Source organism: Poecilia reticulata, chromosome 2 (genome assembly GCF_904066995.2).
Source record: "Poecilia reticulata chromosome 2, P_reticulata-male-v2, whole genome shotgun sequence".
NCBI classification, from domain to species: Eukaryota; Metazoa; Chordata; class Actinopteri; order Cyprinodontiformes; family Poeciliidae; genus Poecilia; species Poecilia reticulata.
The window spans coordinates 8,596,539-8,612,694 of record NC_088831.1 but is presented as its reverse complement, the minus strand read 5'-3'; the positions used below and the strand labels follow the sequence as shown (position 1 = coordinate 8,612,694).

The following is a 16,156-nucleotide window of genomic DNA, read 5'->3' as shown; positions in this document are numbered from 1 at the left end:
TTGGACTTTAAAAGTTCCTCTGCTCGATATGGCCATCTGCTGTAAGTTCAACGTGTTTTGCTCAAAGCCTCCAGCTAGATCTAAAATGGTTAATCTAAACAGATTAAGCCAAGCATCTGGGATCCCTTTAGGATTAAAAAAAAATGATGGACAAATTCCTAATTGCATATGGATTGTGTTCTCAACACCTGCCGGATACATTGAGTGTGGCTCATGTTCTTACCTTGTGTCTTGGGATATGCCAAGATGAATTTTGCAATAATCAAAAGTAAGAAATTTACTTCATTACTTAAAAGGAGTAATGGAGAAGAAATGTTTCCAATGAATTTTCTTATTTTCAAACAATGAAGATCAAATCAGAGCATATCAAAAGATATAGAAGTCAAATCAATTGAAATGCTCTATTTTAGTTCTTAATCCTAGAAATGAAAATGTAGGAGGTAAGTTTTAATTTCCAAAAACTGCCTCCTATTATATCCAGGCCATGGTGAAAAGAACCGAAACATTCTGATGGGAATTATTGTGAATTATTCAGCAACATCTCCATGTTTTCCTGAATCCTAATAGTGACATCTGCTGGACTCTCAGAGGAAGGACTTCTGTTTTCTTAAAAACTGCCCAGCAGGAAATGAGGATGAGGATGAAGTTTTAATAGTTTTAATAACTTGGTTTTGTAATTTTAAAAAATCCCTTAATTAGGTTGTGTAGAAGTCTGATATGTTGTAGTTTCCTAATTGGATCTTTAGAAGAACATTTGATAAACGGTGTTCTAATTTTGACTATTTTTCTTGTAATTTCTTTTCAAACACTGACAATTTTTTCCACTTATTTTAAATCATCGTTTTCATTAACTTGAAATGCAATCTGCAGGACCTTGAAAACGTATTCAGAACTATTAAGCTTTTAAGCATTACAGCCATAATCTTAAATGTGTTTTTGAGATTTTATGTGAACACAAAATAGGGGAAAAGTAACTGGCAATAGCTGTGCAAGATTTTCAACGATTCATCAAATGGCTAACTGAAAAGTGTGGCTAGCATCTAGGGTTTTTCTCCAGCTGAAGGGCTAACCTTCCTTCCAGTCTTAATTTATCTGCTGCTTTTAATACATTTTCTCCCAGGATTGTCATGTATTTAGCACGACTTCCTATTAACTCTGATCAGCTCCTTATTTCTTGCAGAAGAAAATAATTCCTATTAAAAAAAAATAACATCTTGAGGGACTTGACAGGCTCCAGATTGCCTGGACGAGCACAAAACGGCGACGCACTAAACCAGCTCTGGTTTAATTTTTGCACAAAAGTGGGACAGTGTTTGCCTAAAGGAGGGTGAAGTGCTCCTTTTGAAGGACGGTCAACGGTTTGAATTCCCATGAGGAGAAACTGAGTCACTTTATCTGTGTCTTGTTAAACCACACTGAAAGTGCCCTTAGGGAGCTCCAGCTGCTTGAGTAGCTGGACGCTTACACTGGTTGTCATGTGGATGCACACAAGAGCCAAGGTTGTGCAGAGGAACAACACGAGCTCAGCAAATCCTCCCCAATAAAAAAAAGGTTAATAAAACAGTAGGTCTTCAACCTCTGCGGGATGATTCAGCTGAGCAGCGAAATCCCAAGATGCATTATGTTAGTATATCGATTGTTTCGAAATGTCACACAGAGATATTGTATGAGGATACAGGCAGGTCAGCAGGCAAAATAATGTTGAGCTGGAAGAAAAAGTTAGAATTCAGAGATTAAGTATTATAATATGCATCAAAAGTCAAAGGTGAAACTTATTAACAGCAATGAATAATTATCCTGTGTCCTGTCTGGCACAGGGTTACCTTCCAAAGCAGCTGGATTAATTGAATCTTTAAGATCAGTGTCACAGGGAAATCCATCTTGCAATGTCCAAGCTTTTCTTTGGGGGCCAATACACAGAAATTGGTACCAGTTGGTATAGACTACAGGTGCCTTGTGCACCAGTGGTCAACACTGGTAACACCTGGTCACTCACTGGCTTTAGCTTTGTTTAAAAGAAGCTTCATCCAATCCCCTGCAAAATAAATTCTCTACAAGTCTCCAAGTAATTTCAACAGAGATTTTACACCTGACAGTTACACACAGCTGCGTTCTAAGCTAATTTTGAGATGATTATGCTCTGAGGACATAGTTTACATGCCAAGATCATTTACAGGTGTCACATTCTTAACATTCTTTTACTTTTTCCTTGCTTCTGCTGATTGTTAGTTGGTGACTTTAGTATACAATCCTGTTTTTTTGAAAATAATTCAAAATTGCTTTCTTTTTAGAAAGTGTAAGAGTGAACAGAGTTTACTCAAACTGTATGCAACGTAGAGTAACTCAGATCTGGCCCTCTCTCACCCGTTGCTGCCAGTTTGTTGACAAAAAGACTGGTAGTTTTCCATGAGCTTGTAAAAAAATTTATTTGAATGTTTGGAAATATTTCAAGTCACAAAAACACACACAATCCAGGCTTTGAAATTAAATGAGCATCATTCTTCACAGAGGATGTGTATTTCTGTGTATCTGTATATTTTGTGTAGAAAGCACTTAAATTGCTAGTTGTATCTTTTTGCTTAAGTCAATTTAAAACTATAAAATCTTACACAAACGCCTGTCTATAAGTAATAGTTTGAGTGTTTCAAGAAGCATCAATTGAGGTTTACCAAATATTCTGTCAGACAATCCTTACTGAGAGAACACACTGAGCTGTGTGAATGATAAACAAAGCTGTAGTTAACAGCATATCTGTTTAGGGATGAACCCCTGCCGTCTGAAATCAATCACTCCTTGAAAACCAGGAAGAGACCTTGATTGGATGCAGGAAGTTCACGATGGACTCGACGACTTCCTCTTGTGCAGGAAATTCCCAAACTAGGGGGAACTCTGTATTTCGATGTCAACCAAAGTGCAGGCTAGATTACTCGGACAAAATGTTGGGTGTATAAATGAGGACATGATGCTAATCAGTACTGCTGTTTTACTCGGATCAAAAATTGTAAAATTTAATTTAGATATTTATCGACATTTTGACAATCACATTGACAGATGGAAAAAATTTGTAGATGACTTGATGGACAAAGCCTAACCTCCAGCATAGTTCTAGATCAAAGGTTTTCAAATCCTGCTGGGGAAGTTGCTTGATGCACATATGAAACAACAAACCTGAAGTGAAAACGAAAACATTTTATTTCACGTTGTCCATAATCTCAGAAAACAGTGTTGCGTCTGATTTTCACAAGTGTTCACAGAGACTGAACATAAATCACCATTTTTAAAAAGTTCAAAAGGACACATTAAACGAAGCACTATGCTTGGATTAGAAGATGGGAAGCACTATTTACTCAATGGATTACCAAAGAGATGTCCCAAAAACCTCAGTTGTTCTTCATATGGTTAATGGTAAACTGTGTTGTGTACAAAACCTGATCTAATTGAGAAATGCAGATTTTTGTTTTTTTTACATTTGCATTGTCGAGTGAACTCTTTAGCATTACTATTAAGGGGAAATTTAATGTGGAAAATGTCACAAATTTGTTTCAGTTACTAGAAATCGATACTGCCTTTTGCATTTTTACCTTTGTATTTAATAATATCCCGATAATACAACTGTTTGACAACGTTTGCCTATTATACATCACATAAACTCAGGATCACAAAACAAAATGAACACATAAGGTCAGACAGAACACATCTCACCAGTATGAAAGCATATAAATTGCACAAAAAGATGAGGATTTTTAGGCTACAAACCATGAATAAAGTGTAAACAATGTGCAAAAAAATCTATATTGGGAATCCAGCAATCAATATTTTCCATTCATCTCTTCTCATTTTTTAAAAAATATCTCAGACTTTCTCATAGAATAAAATTCATCTGAACAGCCATGGCTACTTTGGTTCCTTGCTAAATGAACTGAGAAAAAATAAAACGGGCTTCGTGGGGTACAACAAATGTACAAAATATACATGTTCTGGATTTCACAGCAACCGAGACGGATTAGAAGTAAATATACTCGTATACGTTTTACGTACTTTATGGAAATTTCAAAGTGCTATTTTTATTGAGATGAGCTATAAAAATAATAAACAGCAACAAAAAAATTAAAAAAAATTAAGTTGTGGCTTTTTTTTCCTTTTTGCAATAGTTCAAATATCTCTGTCAAAACACAAAGAATATGAAATCCAGCCTCTGCTTTTTGCAAAGTTGTAAGAATTCTGAAAACAAGCATCCTAATATTAGTAGCATATTGAAACATATTCTAGGAAAGCTTGAAGCTAACACCTCTATGCAGTGCCTTGCTAAAGTTTCTACATCCCTCTAAGCTTTGCACATTTACATCCCCAATTTCTAGTGTATTTAAAATTTTAAATGATGGATCAACACAACGTAGCACAAGCCTGCATCTTCTTTATTTGCAATAAAGAAGATGCAGAATTTTAGAAATATTTAAGAAAATGTAAAAAGTGTGGCATGCAGTTGTACAACCGATTGCTTTCAGACGTCACCTAACTAGTAAATGGTGAACAGTGTTTAATTTAAGTTGATATTTTTAAAATAAATCGCTATAGCTGTCTTGTTATTAAAAAAATTAAGGAGTGTATGTACTTTTTCAAGGCACTGCTGCTGCACTGGGCAACTGTGAACATATGTTGACTAGTTTTAGTGGCATACCAGGAAACAACCATTCTGTGACGATCTAGATAAACTTGAAATTATATGAAAAATAGCTCAAACACAGACGAGCTTACTTGTTCTTTTCTTCTTTTTTTTTAAGCATGTTTTATGGTTGAGGTCAGAAAAGACACTGTTTATATTTTCCTGTTTAGTCCCTACCTCTGGATGCATAATCGTCCATGACCAGAATTTAATGTGGCTAACTGTAGCAGAAGAGTATGACTTACTCTTTGGCTCTCTACCCAGAAAGCACAGTTTGAATAAGTGTTGCCCAGTGCAGCTAGAAGGTAGTGACTTTTTGTGAGTTTTCATTGTGTTTTTGTACCGTTTAGTTATCGGGTTCTAGTCCCTCTAGATGGTCTGGGATAGGAAGACCAGTGAGTATCGTCAGACACTTATTCCATACATTAAACACAGGACACACAGGCTGGACAAAGGAGACGTGAAAGGTGTGTAGGTGTTGGGAACCGACGGCGTCGTAAAAAGCCACATATCCGACATCATAATCCAGCAGGACCCCGACCCGCCGGAGTTGGGGTGAGGGTTCGATGGCCAGCTCCTTGCTGTTGTGACGAACCACCCAGGAGTTGTTGCAGCGGCAGAGCACCCAAGAAGCCGAGTTCTTTCCAATCCACTCGTGCTTGGGGGCAGACTTGTAGGCAATGCCAATAGCGTACCTGTTTAGCAGAAAAAAAAACAATCTAAGATTCAAACAAAGAACATTTGGTAACACTTTATTTGAAGGGGTGTGCATAAGACTGACATGACACTGTCATAAACATGACAAAACATCCGTTATGAACATAAAGGAGTCTTTATGAATGTTTGACTGTTGCCATGAAGTGTCATTTGGCAAATAATGACACTTTTAATACAAAGTTGCTCTAAAAGTTACATTGAAAGTCCATTAAAAACGCCAACTTTGCATTAAATTATCATAATTCACAAAATCATGCAAGATTGGCACTTTTAATGGACTTTGAATGCAACTTTTATAGCAACTTTGCGTAAAGTATCATTATTTACGGAATGACACTTCATGACAACAGTCATAAACATTCATAAAGACTTCTTTTTGTTCATGACAGATGTTATGTCATGTTTATGACAGTGTTATGTCAGTCTTATGCACACCCCTTCAAATAAAGTGTTACCGAAAATTTACTTAGGTAAATGTAGAAATGTTTCTTACCATGTACTCCCTCCAATCAGAGCCTCCCAATAGTGACGCCCACTGTCGATGTAGACATTTCCCACCACGCCGTAGCTGCTCTGGCTGGAGAACCGATCCTGACTGTGGCCTTTCTTGGACGTGGTTTCGTCCCGCTCAACTGTGAGGTTGTCATGGGAAACCTTGAGCTTCTTGTGAGCAGATTTCGGATCCAGTTTGAATGGCTGGCCTGGTTAAGGCAGATATTTTGACTATTTTAAGAGTTGAACTTTATTGTTGCATACAGAGGAAAATGTTTGATTTCTTACTGTTGGTTTTCAGAGTCCCCGGCTCACTGCTTCTGCTTCCTGCTTGATTAATGGCCTTGACAACAAAAATGTACTTGGTGCCGCTCTGCAAACCATGCACTGTGTAGTGGTTTTGCTTGATGTTTGGAACAATCATCCAACTTTCTAATGAGTTACATAGACCTAGGTGGAAGAGGGAAAGCAGTTATAAAGTAACAAGAAACATTCTTAAAACTTACTACTGAAGGCATAGTTTTAGTCCACAAAACAATTTCTTTTTTTAAAAAAAGCCAACAGAAGATCAATGTACTGCTATGTGACAGCATAGTGTGCTAAATTGAAAAGGATGTGCAAGCCCTTGGCTGTGGGAGCAGGTAAGAGGGTAAGAAAAGGCACAAGAGGAAACAATTCACACCTCGTTGGCTTCATACCAGCACAATACTTTCTGCTGCGAGTGTTTTCAGTGTGGGTTTATTTAATGGTACCTCTGCTTTTCCACAGTGCCTCCAAGGCCAAAGTGTTTTTGTGAGCGTACATATACTCCTCATGTCATTTTTCTTCTTTTCCTGAGAGATTGACATGGTTGTTTTTTTTTATTTATTTTTTATTTTATTTTCCTTGCTAGGCACTTGGAAGTGAAAATAGTCAACAGTGTAACATCTTTACACCAGAAATCGCTTTAACTCAGAAGGTTTATTTCTTTCAATCAAGTTATATTTTGAGATGAATATTGGTTTAGAAAACGACTGAACTATGCTACTTGATTCGTATATTTTTTTTGTCTCCCAAATCAACAATTTGTAAGAACTTTTATTTTGCTTTCCAGACAAGTGACATTCAGGCTCCACTGTTTGACAAGCCTGGTAAGATATTTTCTGACTTGAGGTAAAATGACTAATCCGGGCGCAACTGCACCTTGTAAGATGGGCACTATTTTACAATCATCACAAATAAAAAGCTAAAGTTAAGCTAGGTGTTTTGACAAGTTCAAGCTAAAATTAACAAATGTAGTTGTTTTTTTATCTTTAATGACATATGAACAGTTGAAGACGACATGTATTTTTGTCTTGAGTTGGTTTGAAAAAATACAGATTGGCTACAATCTCATCTATTAGTAGACTAATAAATCAAAGTATTCATTGGATTAAGAGGATATCATAAGCTAGAATGAACTAGTATGTAATGCAAAACAATTTACATTTTGGCACATTTGCATGCAAATCGAGGAGATGACCTCCTTAAAGATCACAGATCACAGCTACCTTTAAATGTGTGTAAACACATCAGTCTAAAAATTCTCAGACAATAATAAAGAAGCAAATAGTTTATATCTACAAGGCTTCAACTTCCTGCTTGGTGGCTTCAGGGAGAATTATCTACCATTTGACCCCAACTTTGAAAGCAACACCTCTGTCATTAGTGAATGTGATAAGAGGAAGTGCAGCAAACATGCATCTTATTGAACAAAAAGAAACTGGGATGCGACAGCAAGAAGGAAATGAAGTGTCACATTAAGTGTCATAAATGTTGCTTCTTAATATTCTTTATTCTTTAAGTAATGGAAAGAGAGAAAGGGAATGCTTTATTAGATAACCGTCAAGCATATGAAACAAGAAAATGAAGAACCAAAGAAAAGAAAACTTTTCGTGAGAAGTCTTTAAATCTTTAAAAGTCTTAAAAACTGAAGCAGATGAAAGACAGAGATGAGGCGGTTTGATTGAAAGGCAGCAGGGGAGCTTGTCTTCAGGTGCCTTGACCCCATTTCCCTCCATGTAGTTGTTGCTCACTCAGCCGTTCTCAAGATTTCTAAGGTCTTGTGGGTGTTTGACTGATGTGTATGTAAGTATACACTACAAAGTAATTGTTCCATAAGATGTTCTGTGTCTTAAGTGACTGATACTAGATTTTTTTCTCTTAGCTGTCATCTTGACAAAAATGTCTCCATCCTCTTGGTTTCATCTGTTTTGCACAGGGAAGAAAAAAAAAAACTTTTCGTATCCACGGAGCAGAATGTTTCTCTAAAGGAAACAGTCTTTCTTTATATATGTGAGATGTGACTATGAATTTAAGGAACCTTTATCAATATAAAATTCAGGTACTTTCAGAAGAGGCCTGAAAGTATTTCTTCTGATTCAATGTCACCAATATAAGAATTACTGTTCTACCGCATCCTAAATTGTCTATTAAATATGTATGTTGACGTCTCCCTGCTACTTACATTGTGCGTATTTGGATGGAGGGTGCAAAATTGCTGCATTTTAAGGATTCAGTGTAGCTTTCTGCTATGATCTCACTATCTTTCCAACTAATAACCATCTTGGACGAAAATATGAAGGATCATGTTGGGAGCACTTTGCCTCCATTTAGCAACTTATGCCAGGGTAAGAGTTGTTCCCACTTTTCCCTAATTATGTTAATTTGCATGTTTACATATGTTGCAAGTCCTATTTTCAAATTAACAATGTTGACATTTCTTATCTGAAAAATAATTGTATTTACACAAAAACAAAATTAAAACACTGCAGATGAAAATGCAGTATCCCTGGAAAATGGATGTAGTGTGCATGCCAGGCCTGTAGGATGAAGCCTCCTTCATCCAGAAATGTCTTTTTGTAATCCTTAACCTGTACAGATGTACAGACTATTTCTGATGGACATATTTCACAATGAGCAGGTTTTAGTTTAACTCGTCAGATAATCTGAAGAGTTGCACCCGGACGGACAGGAGTTGGACGTCTGCTGTTGTTGTGTGCCTGAAAACGAGGCCTGAGTGCTCGAGCTCAAGATGACGTGTCTGAAATTGTTTCCAAATATTTTCCGTCTATGTTTACACAGACATGATTCATATTGCATTTCTAAAAAAGTCTCCCTATGGAGGCCATTGTCAAACATTTGCTGTTTTGTCCATGTAAACAAGCGGCCAAAATGTTGACAATTTACTGCCCTGGCATCATGTAAATAGGGCCTCAGAATCTCATAGTAAAAAGGCATTTTTCTTCCTTCGTTATATAATTGGACATGAATTCTGGAAATATGGAGATAAAATACTTAATTAACTACAGTTAGAATTAACATATAACCTGGACATAACGTCCATAATGCACTTACTGGCGATGTTAGACTGTCCGGTGAAGATGGCATACTGCAGCTCATAGGAAACAACTGTGAATTCATCATCAGATGTCCAGTGGACACTGATTGTGTCATAGGAAGCTGTGCACAACTCTTCCCTTATGCACGGAGCGCTTGGAGCTGCAGAGAACCGAAAGCAGAAGCATTATCTTTGGCCCCCCTGATGCAAGAGATTGCATTAGAGAAGTCCCAAGCTGGTGATTCGCCAGTTTTTAGTAGTTCCAATAAAATTCAGCCTAATAAACCTTCCTTATGTGCACAAGAATCAAATTTAAGACCTCTATGGGGGGGTGGGTTGAAACTCATTCTGAGATGCAAGAGTTACAGGTTCAATAATAATGGCGATAGAAATAAATCTCCAAATGACATTAACACAGCGGGAACAGAGCATAGCACAACCTCATTAGAAACACAAAATCTTAGTCACTTAGTGTATAATCACAGAAACTGCTGGCTCTATTTCACTGATGCATCGATTTGTGGGGGAAACAAATGTTATGAGAATTTAGTTGGAAACGGCTCCTTTTGTGTTAAGTCCATTGAGTTTCTTGCAGGAGGAGAACAGAGCGAGGTAGAAAAACAAAGATACAAAGACCCAGCTTGAAATGATTGTAAAGCCACTTCTTATCTCTTTTTGTGCCTGTCACTTGCTCCCCACTCCCAAGCATTCTGTCATGAGTGGCTGCACATAGCGGAGTGATTCAGGCTGATTCACTGAGTGAAATACCCTCCAGCGAAGCCCTCATGCGTCGCAGAGAATAAATATGAGCCAACCATTTTCACCAGGCTTCAAATCCACAACAAACCCCATCGTTCTTTTTTTCTTTTCTTCTTCTTCTTTCCCTGGTGTACTGATCAATTAACAGTGACATTTTGATAGGTCCAAGCAAATGAAAGATGGGGAAGGTAATGTTTGACATTAATTTAGGAGTTAATTGGCTGAAGTCTAACTACTAAAGCAATACTTAAAGACAGACTTGAAAGAAATTAAATGAAGAAAATTAAACTTAAAGTTGAAGGAAACTTCAATAAGTTCTCTGTAAAGTTTAAGTTTCACAAGGGTTAATGAATTCAGAAAAAAAACAGATTTTCCTTTAGGCTGTGAATACATTCTTGATGTAAAATGTCTCTAACCTGTGAGGTAATCCAGATTCTCCAGCAACTTCTTCTCTCTGGTGAAATCCAGAGCAAACGTGTCAAACGTGTCTGTCAGGTGGATCTCTGGAATCAGCACCTGGGTTGATGCTGTTGCCATGGAAACCCTAGATTATTATAAACAGAAATGGAAAAAGGATTTTACACTTTGTTTCATCTGTGCTAATATTCACTCATTGGTCGCAGGGGCGCAACTACACATTATTCAGGTGGTGCAAAAACATAAATCGCCCCCCCCCCCCCCCCTCTCTCCCCCTGAAGGAAGGTACGTCAGGGTGAAGGAGCATAGAAAACATACGCTCACCACCCCCCATCCCCCCCGAGACGACGATACGTGAAGGGTAAAACTAGCTACATTTACCTCGTTATGTGCACGAGGTGAAGGGAGAGTAAGGCGCGCTGAAGTGTATGGGAAAACATCATTTTCAGATATGAAAATCAGATTCCCAAGAGTTCCTGGATTTAGCAGTAGGAAAATTTATTTAGCACACAAGCCCGAATTGTTGAAATCGGTCCAAAATACGCTCAATTGGGACTCGATACTTTGTAGCTGGTCAGGCTCGAGTTGAAGTCTCTGCCAGGGAGCCTGACCTTTCATTGATGCTCTTGGCCGTCTGCAGGAAGCGAGCATGATCCGTTTCCTTCAGCGTCTGATCAGCCTGTGTGATGAGGGCCGAGGATCTCTCTATGCACTGCTTGCAGTTGGAAATCTGCTGGGCCAGCTTCCGAAGCCTTTGAGCCTGAAATCATTGAAATGGAGCATTATTAGAAGGCTTTTAAGACGAATGGAAAATAACAAGACTGCAGCTCTTTATGGGGCTACATGGAGACGAATGTTGACATTTGCACAAAAGGTCAAGACTAGGAAATTCTGTATTTCTTGATGTTTTCTCATTTATATCAGTATAAGAGCAGGTAGAAAACGCTACAGGTTTAAGAACATCAATCTTTTTTTAGCTAAAGTTACTCTGACTTGGAGTAGGTTGGTTTTAACCATCTTGTTTCTCGAGTTGTGAACCGGTAAATTGTTCTGTAAACATACAGTGAGTCTCAAAAGTGTACAATCACCTGCTGACTGCCAAATTTTGTCATGTAAACAATGAGACCAAGTTATTCAAAATCTTCTTTTTTCAAATGTGATATTTATTAAACAAAATTCAAACGTAACCTGCAGCCTGATTCAGTTTTTCCACAGTTTGTTACATTTTATTCCAAATTATATTAATTTAATCTCTGCTCTCAAAATTCTATACACAATTACCTCATTATGACAAGATGAAAGACCATAAAAATAATTTGATTTATTTAGTTTACATTGTATTATCAACCAAGGTTTTAGGGGATTATAAGAGCAAATTTTATGTGGAAAACGTACAAATAAACTAGTGCAAAATGTAATGAAACAATCGTTTTATGGTGAAATCCCAAACTTTCTTTTCATTTTATTAATTTTTTTTTTAAATCAGCCATGTTGGTGATTTTTGTTGCATGCAAATCTGAGATTTTAGCTTCTCTTGTTTGCCGTCCAGTTTTATTCCCTCTGCTTTTTAAGAGGCAGATTTAGGTCACTGGTTAGATTGAGGTCAAAAGGCATTTCATCAGCAGTTTGGCTTGTACCAAAATAAACACAGAACAGAAACTGTATCCCAGGAAAGATTACACCGTAGCCATGACCTCTGGATCCAGTTCATGACAAAAATGCCAAGCGTCTGTGCACATTCTTTCTCATTCAGTGCTAAATGTTGGGATGGTTGAAGTTAGATGGTTGGGGAAAATAAAATAAACAAACTCTGAAGCACTCCAAGTCTCATTACATGGAGCTTAAATTATCATTTGGGTTGAGAGTACAAGCAAACATCTTCTCCATATGCTGTGGGATGTCTCTTTGGCCAATCTGCCACCTCCCGTCTGTTCAGAAGGGTTTGAATCTCAGGCATCCGAGTAGTTTGCCATCTGCTGGCAGTTAAAGGATCATGTAAGCATACAGCGCTGTGAAAGAGTTTGCCCCCTTAATGATTTCTTTTGGGGGTTTTTTCATACTGTAATATTTGAAGTGATCCAACAAATGTTTATGCTTTCAAAAGACAACCTGGGTAAAAACAAAAAGCCATTTGCAAGTGGTGATTTTTTTCTTTCAGGAGCAAAAGTTATCAAAACCAGCCTGACCATGAAAGATAAAGTATTTACTACTATTATCTCTACCAGAACATTGTGCGGTAGAGTGCTTAGGCATCATTACAAGATCTTAAACCCAATCACACTCTGGTTAAACTGTAAGGTGATAATCCATAGGTCTTTAAAAACCTTCCATGTATTCCAGGTGGTTGTTTTTTTGGTTTGCATTCTCTTTTCAGCTTTTGTTAGTGTTGCTCATGAATTATGCTTGTTTAATTACTCTTATGCAACTTCTTAACAAGGGCTTTTCAATAATTTAAGATTTTCATGTTTTTTTGGTTTTGCTTTTGACATTTTTAACAGTTTTGAGGACACAATAAAAGCACTGTGTGCTATTTCAGGTCACACTGTTCTACTTTTTCACCTCACCTTCCCCTCTTTAATCTTGCTGCCAATGATCTGCCGCCTCTGCTGAATGATGTCAATCAGGACGTCGCACTCCTCCATGAGCTTGCCCTCCTGGCGTGATGCGTTTACCTGAAAATCAATTCACAGATGGCATCAGATTGACAAAGACGGGACGGGGGAACATGGAAAGTTTACAGAGTGTGTACATTTGTATTGTGGTGTGATATGTTGTACCAAGAAAACATTTTTTTCATCCATCTTATATTAAGGCCTGGTGAATAATTAGGCTTTTCTTATATTTTGCTTCTGCCTTGAGTGATGAAACAAAACTTACCCGTGTTATCTGAACAGCACAAATATGCATGTGTGTGTGTTTGTGGATTTCACCATTCTAGGACTTACGAGGGACCATGTGCTAAGATTGAGCTATTTAGCAATAAATAATTCCAGTGTTTCTACTGAATGAAAATGGGAACATCTTAGACAATTGCAATATTAGGGGAACAGATTAACATTTTTGTCACTTATTTTGTATTAAAAAAAATTATCACACTAAGATTAATATATTTAAATCCTCTTTTACTTGTAATATTCATGATTTTGCCATTTACCAGCTAAAACTTGGTATCATTCAAGTTCTGGTTCAGTTTGGTTCGTACCAGCAGTGTTTAATTTCTTCTTTAGTAACTGATCATTTAAAGTGATTTTCTATACTTTCTATGTAAAAATGAGCTGTAAGGAAATTTGAACAACTTCATAGAATGCCATATGCAACAGGAAGAGTTATTTGTATTCCAGATGTCATTTTGTTGTATTTTATAAGTCAACAGACCAGGTTCCAGGATCTGGATTCCTTTCTGTACATAAACATTTGACCTGTGGGACAAAATTGAGGAGTGAATATTTTGAATATTTTAATATTATACTGTACTCTTCTTTATGAATCCAGATCTCAATAATAGAAATTAGAAATGAAAAATAATTTTATTTAGTTGGAGGTATTTTCCAATTTCAGATAATTGCCATTCAGAGCAATTGGGTGTCATTTCTGCCACAGACAACAAGCATTTGGCTCACTTCTCTCCAGCATTTGATTCCCTTCGCAGGTAGCTTCACACACTGAGCAGGCTGTGAAACCTGTTCGTCCAATTATGAAGGTTGCTGGTCTTGGCATAACTCACAGTTTCCTATTGTAGTAATTTCCTAGTGGTCCTTTAAGCACCTTGTAAAGTTTTCTTGCTGCAACCGAGTGCTAGCGCAGGGAGCCATAAAAGGGAAGTCTGTTGCGAGAGTTACCAAGTGATTACTAAAGCGCAGTTATTCATTTAAACTTAGACTCTCCGTGTGCTGACAGAAGTTTTAATGATTACATCATGGGAAGTCATTTTTATTTCCTACACTGAGCCAAACACGCTTGTAAAGGGCTTTGACTGAATGCTCAAAGTCCCTTCCTTACTGCGTTTATGTAATTTTTTTCCAGGGTTGTGTTGCCAAAAGCAACAATTTGCCACCTGGAGTACATCTGTGTTAACGTGAAACATGCTGAGCTAATGCCACAGTTCCTTTGCCTTCCGATGCCTTGGCAGCTGCTGCTACAACTTTGCTAATTGGTTTCTTTGACACCAGTGTAAAGCTTTGCACTTTGTGTAATGCTTGCACCTTAGATTTGGTTCTCAAAATCATGGTTAATGCCACACATTAGACAGAGACTGCAACTATTAAAGGTTAGGTGTAACTTTGGATTGAACTCTTGTCAACTCTTTCTTTGAGAAGAATTAGACTTTCCACATTCTATTAAGACATCTGCTAATATTCAAGAGGCCATGTTGCAGCTCAAAATATGTCCAGTGCTCCAGTTGTGACTAAATTCATCATGTCTTGTACAGATGTAAAGTATCTACTGCAAGCCGAAGCCCCATGGAGGATATATTCAGTGTGACAAATTGTCGGCTATAAGAAACACTAAGCGTTTCATTTAAACACAAAGCGTCTTAAATTGTCTTAGCCTGGAGCATGTGGAAGAAATCTTCTACAAAGAGCCACCATTACTTTACTGTTGGATTAATTCTGCTGCTGCAGTGCTTGGCAAAGTATTTCACTGCGTAACAGATATTTTTAATGTTTTCTCTGTGTTAGTTCAGTCCATGTTGACAGGTTTGTGTGGTTAGGTTTGTGTGATACTCTTTCTGTGTTCAGAAGATCATATGAACAAAGTTTGGAATAGTTTTTTTATAGCCTAACCTGTGCTAAATGAGGACCCAAACACAGGCAGGATGCAGGCAATATCCTGAGAAAAAGTGCAGCTTAGACAGAGTCCAAAAAACATACACACTGGAAAACCAAGGTGCCAAAATAACGCAAACATTCGGCCAGATGGCACCGAACCACGGAAGGAAATGTGATGAACTGAATCCAGCAAGTAGTAAAAACTGGAGGAACATGGATACCGGGAGGGGCGATTAGTGTGAAAAAAACAAGTGAGTTTAATCAATTACATGAGCTGTAGTTGTGAACTGTGGCACTGAGGGAGAACGACTCAAAATGACAGACTGTGTAAACGCAACAGAGGGACAACAGGGAAAAGAACTGAAGATAAGTACATGAATGAATAAATGAATGAATAATTATTAAGCATAATATTAGAGAACCAAAAGAATCAAGTGAGATGTGAAATAAACCCCAAAGAAGAATTCAAAACTACACTGACGAAGCAGCGCAGAAATGGAGTCTTGACAAAAGTTCAGTCTGGAAGACTCTAGTCGCACCTGCCTCATCAATCAGCGCCTCTCTCTCTGAAACCTGGACCTATCAGTGCCGATCCAAGCCTCGCTCCATCCAATCATCGTTTGGGCTCCAGTTCAAAAGGACTTTCACCCATGGCCTCCTCTGCTCACCAGCTGCGATCAACCTCCGCCCCATCTCCACTTTCTGCTCCCGGCTCTCAGGCCTCATCCTCCTCCGACCGCCGCCACTAGTACAGGCCCCGGGGGGTCTACATTCCTATGCTGCATCAGGAATGTTCATCGAGCTTATCGAAGTCCAGCTCGACGTCCCCGGCCGGGACCTGAACACCAAAGGACTTTGTGTTTATTTTTATGTTCATTTTGTCATTAAACTCTTTTAATCGCTTTCTTTCTCCGTTTGAGTCTCTCCAGATTGAAGTCCCTCAATTGATGACACTTTTGTGGTTCTTTTTTTTTCTTTTAT

General features: G+C 37.9%; 1 protein-coding gene across 1 annotated transcript in view; it reads right to left on the bottom strand.

Moving 5' to 3' along the window:
* Positions 1–3,174: 3,174 nt before the first annotated feature.
* Positions 3,175–16,156, bottom strand: part of LOC103475959 (E3 ubiquitin-protein ligase Midline-1) — a 33,006-nt gene continuing 20,024 nt past the window's right edge. Inside the window, exons 4-10 of the mRNA XM_008427964.3 lie at positions 12,971–13,078; positions 11,018–11,166; positions 10,406–10,533; positions 9,248–9,391; positions 6,161–6,322; positions 5,874–6,081; positions 3,175–5,358 (exon numbers count right to left, since the gene is read on the bottom strand). Of these exons, the coding sequence (XP_008426186.1) occupies positions 5,010–5,358; positions 5,874–6,081; positions 6,161–6,322; positions 9,248–9,391; positions 10,406–10,533; positions 11,018–11,166; positions 12,971–13,078 (1,248 nt within the window). The 3' untranslated portion in view covers positions 3,175–5,009. The remainder of the gene's footprint in view (positions 5,359–5,873; positions 6,082–6,160; positions 6,323–9,247; positions 9,392–10,405; positions 10,534–11,017; positions 11,167–12,970; positions 13,079–16,156) is intronic.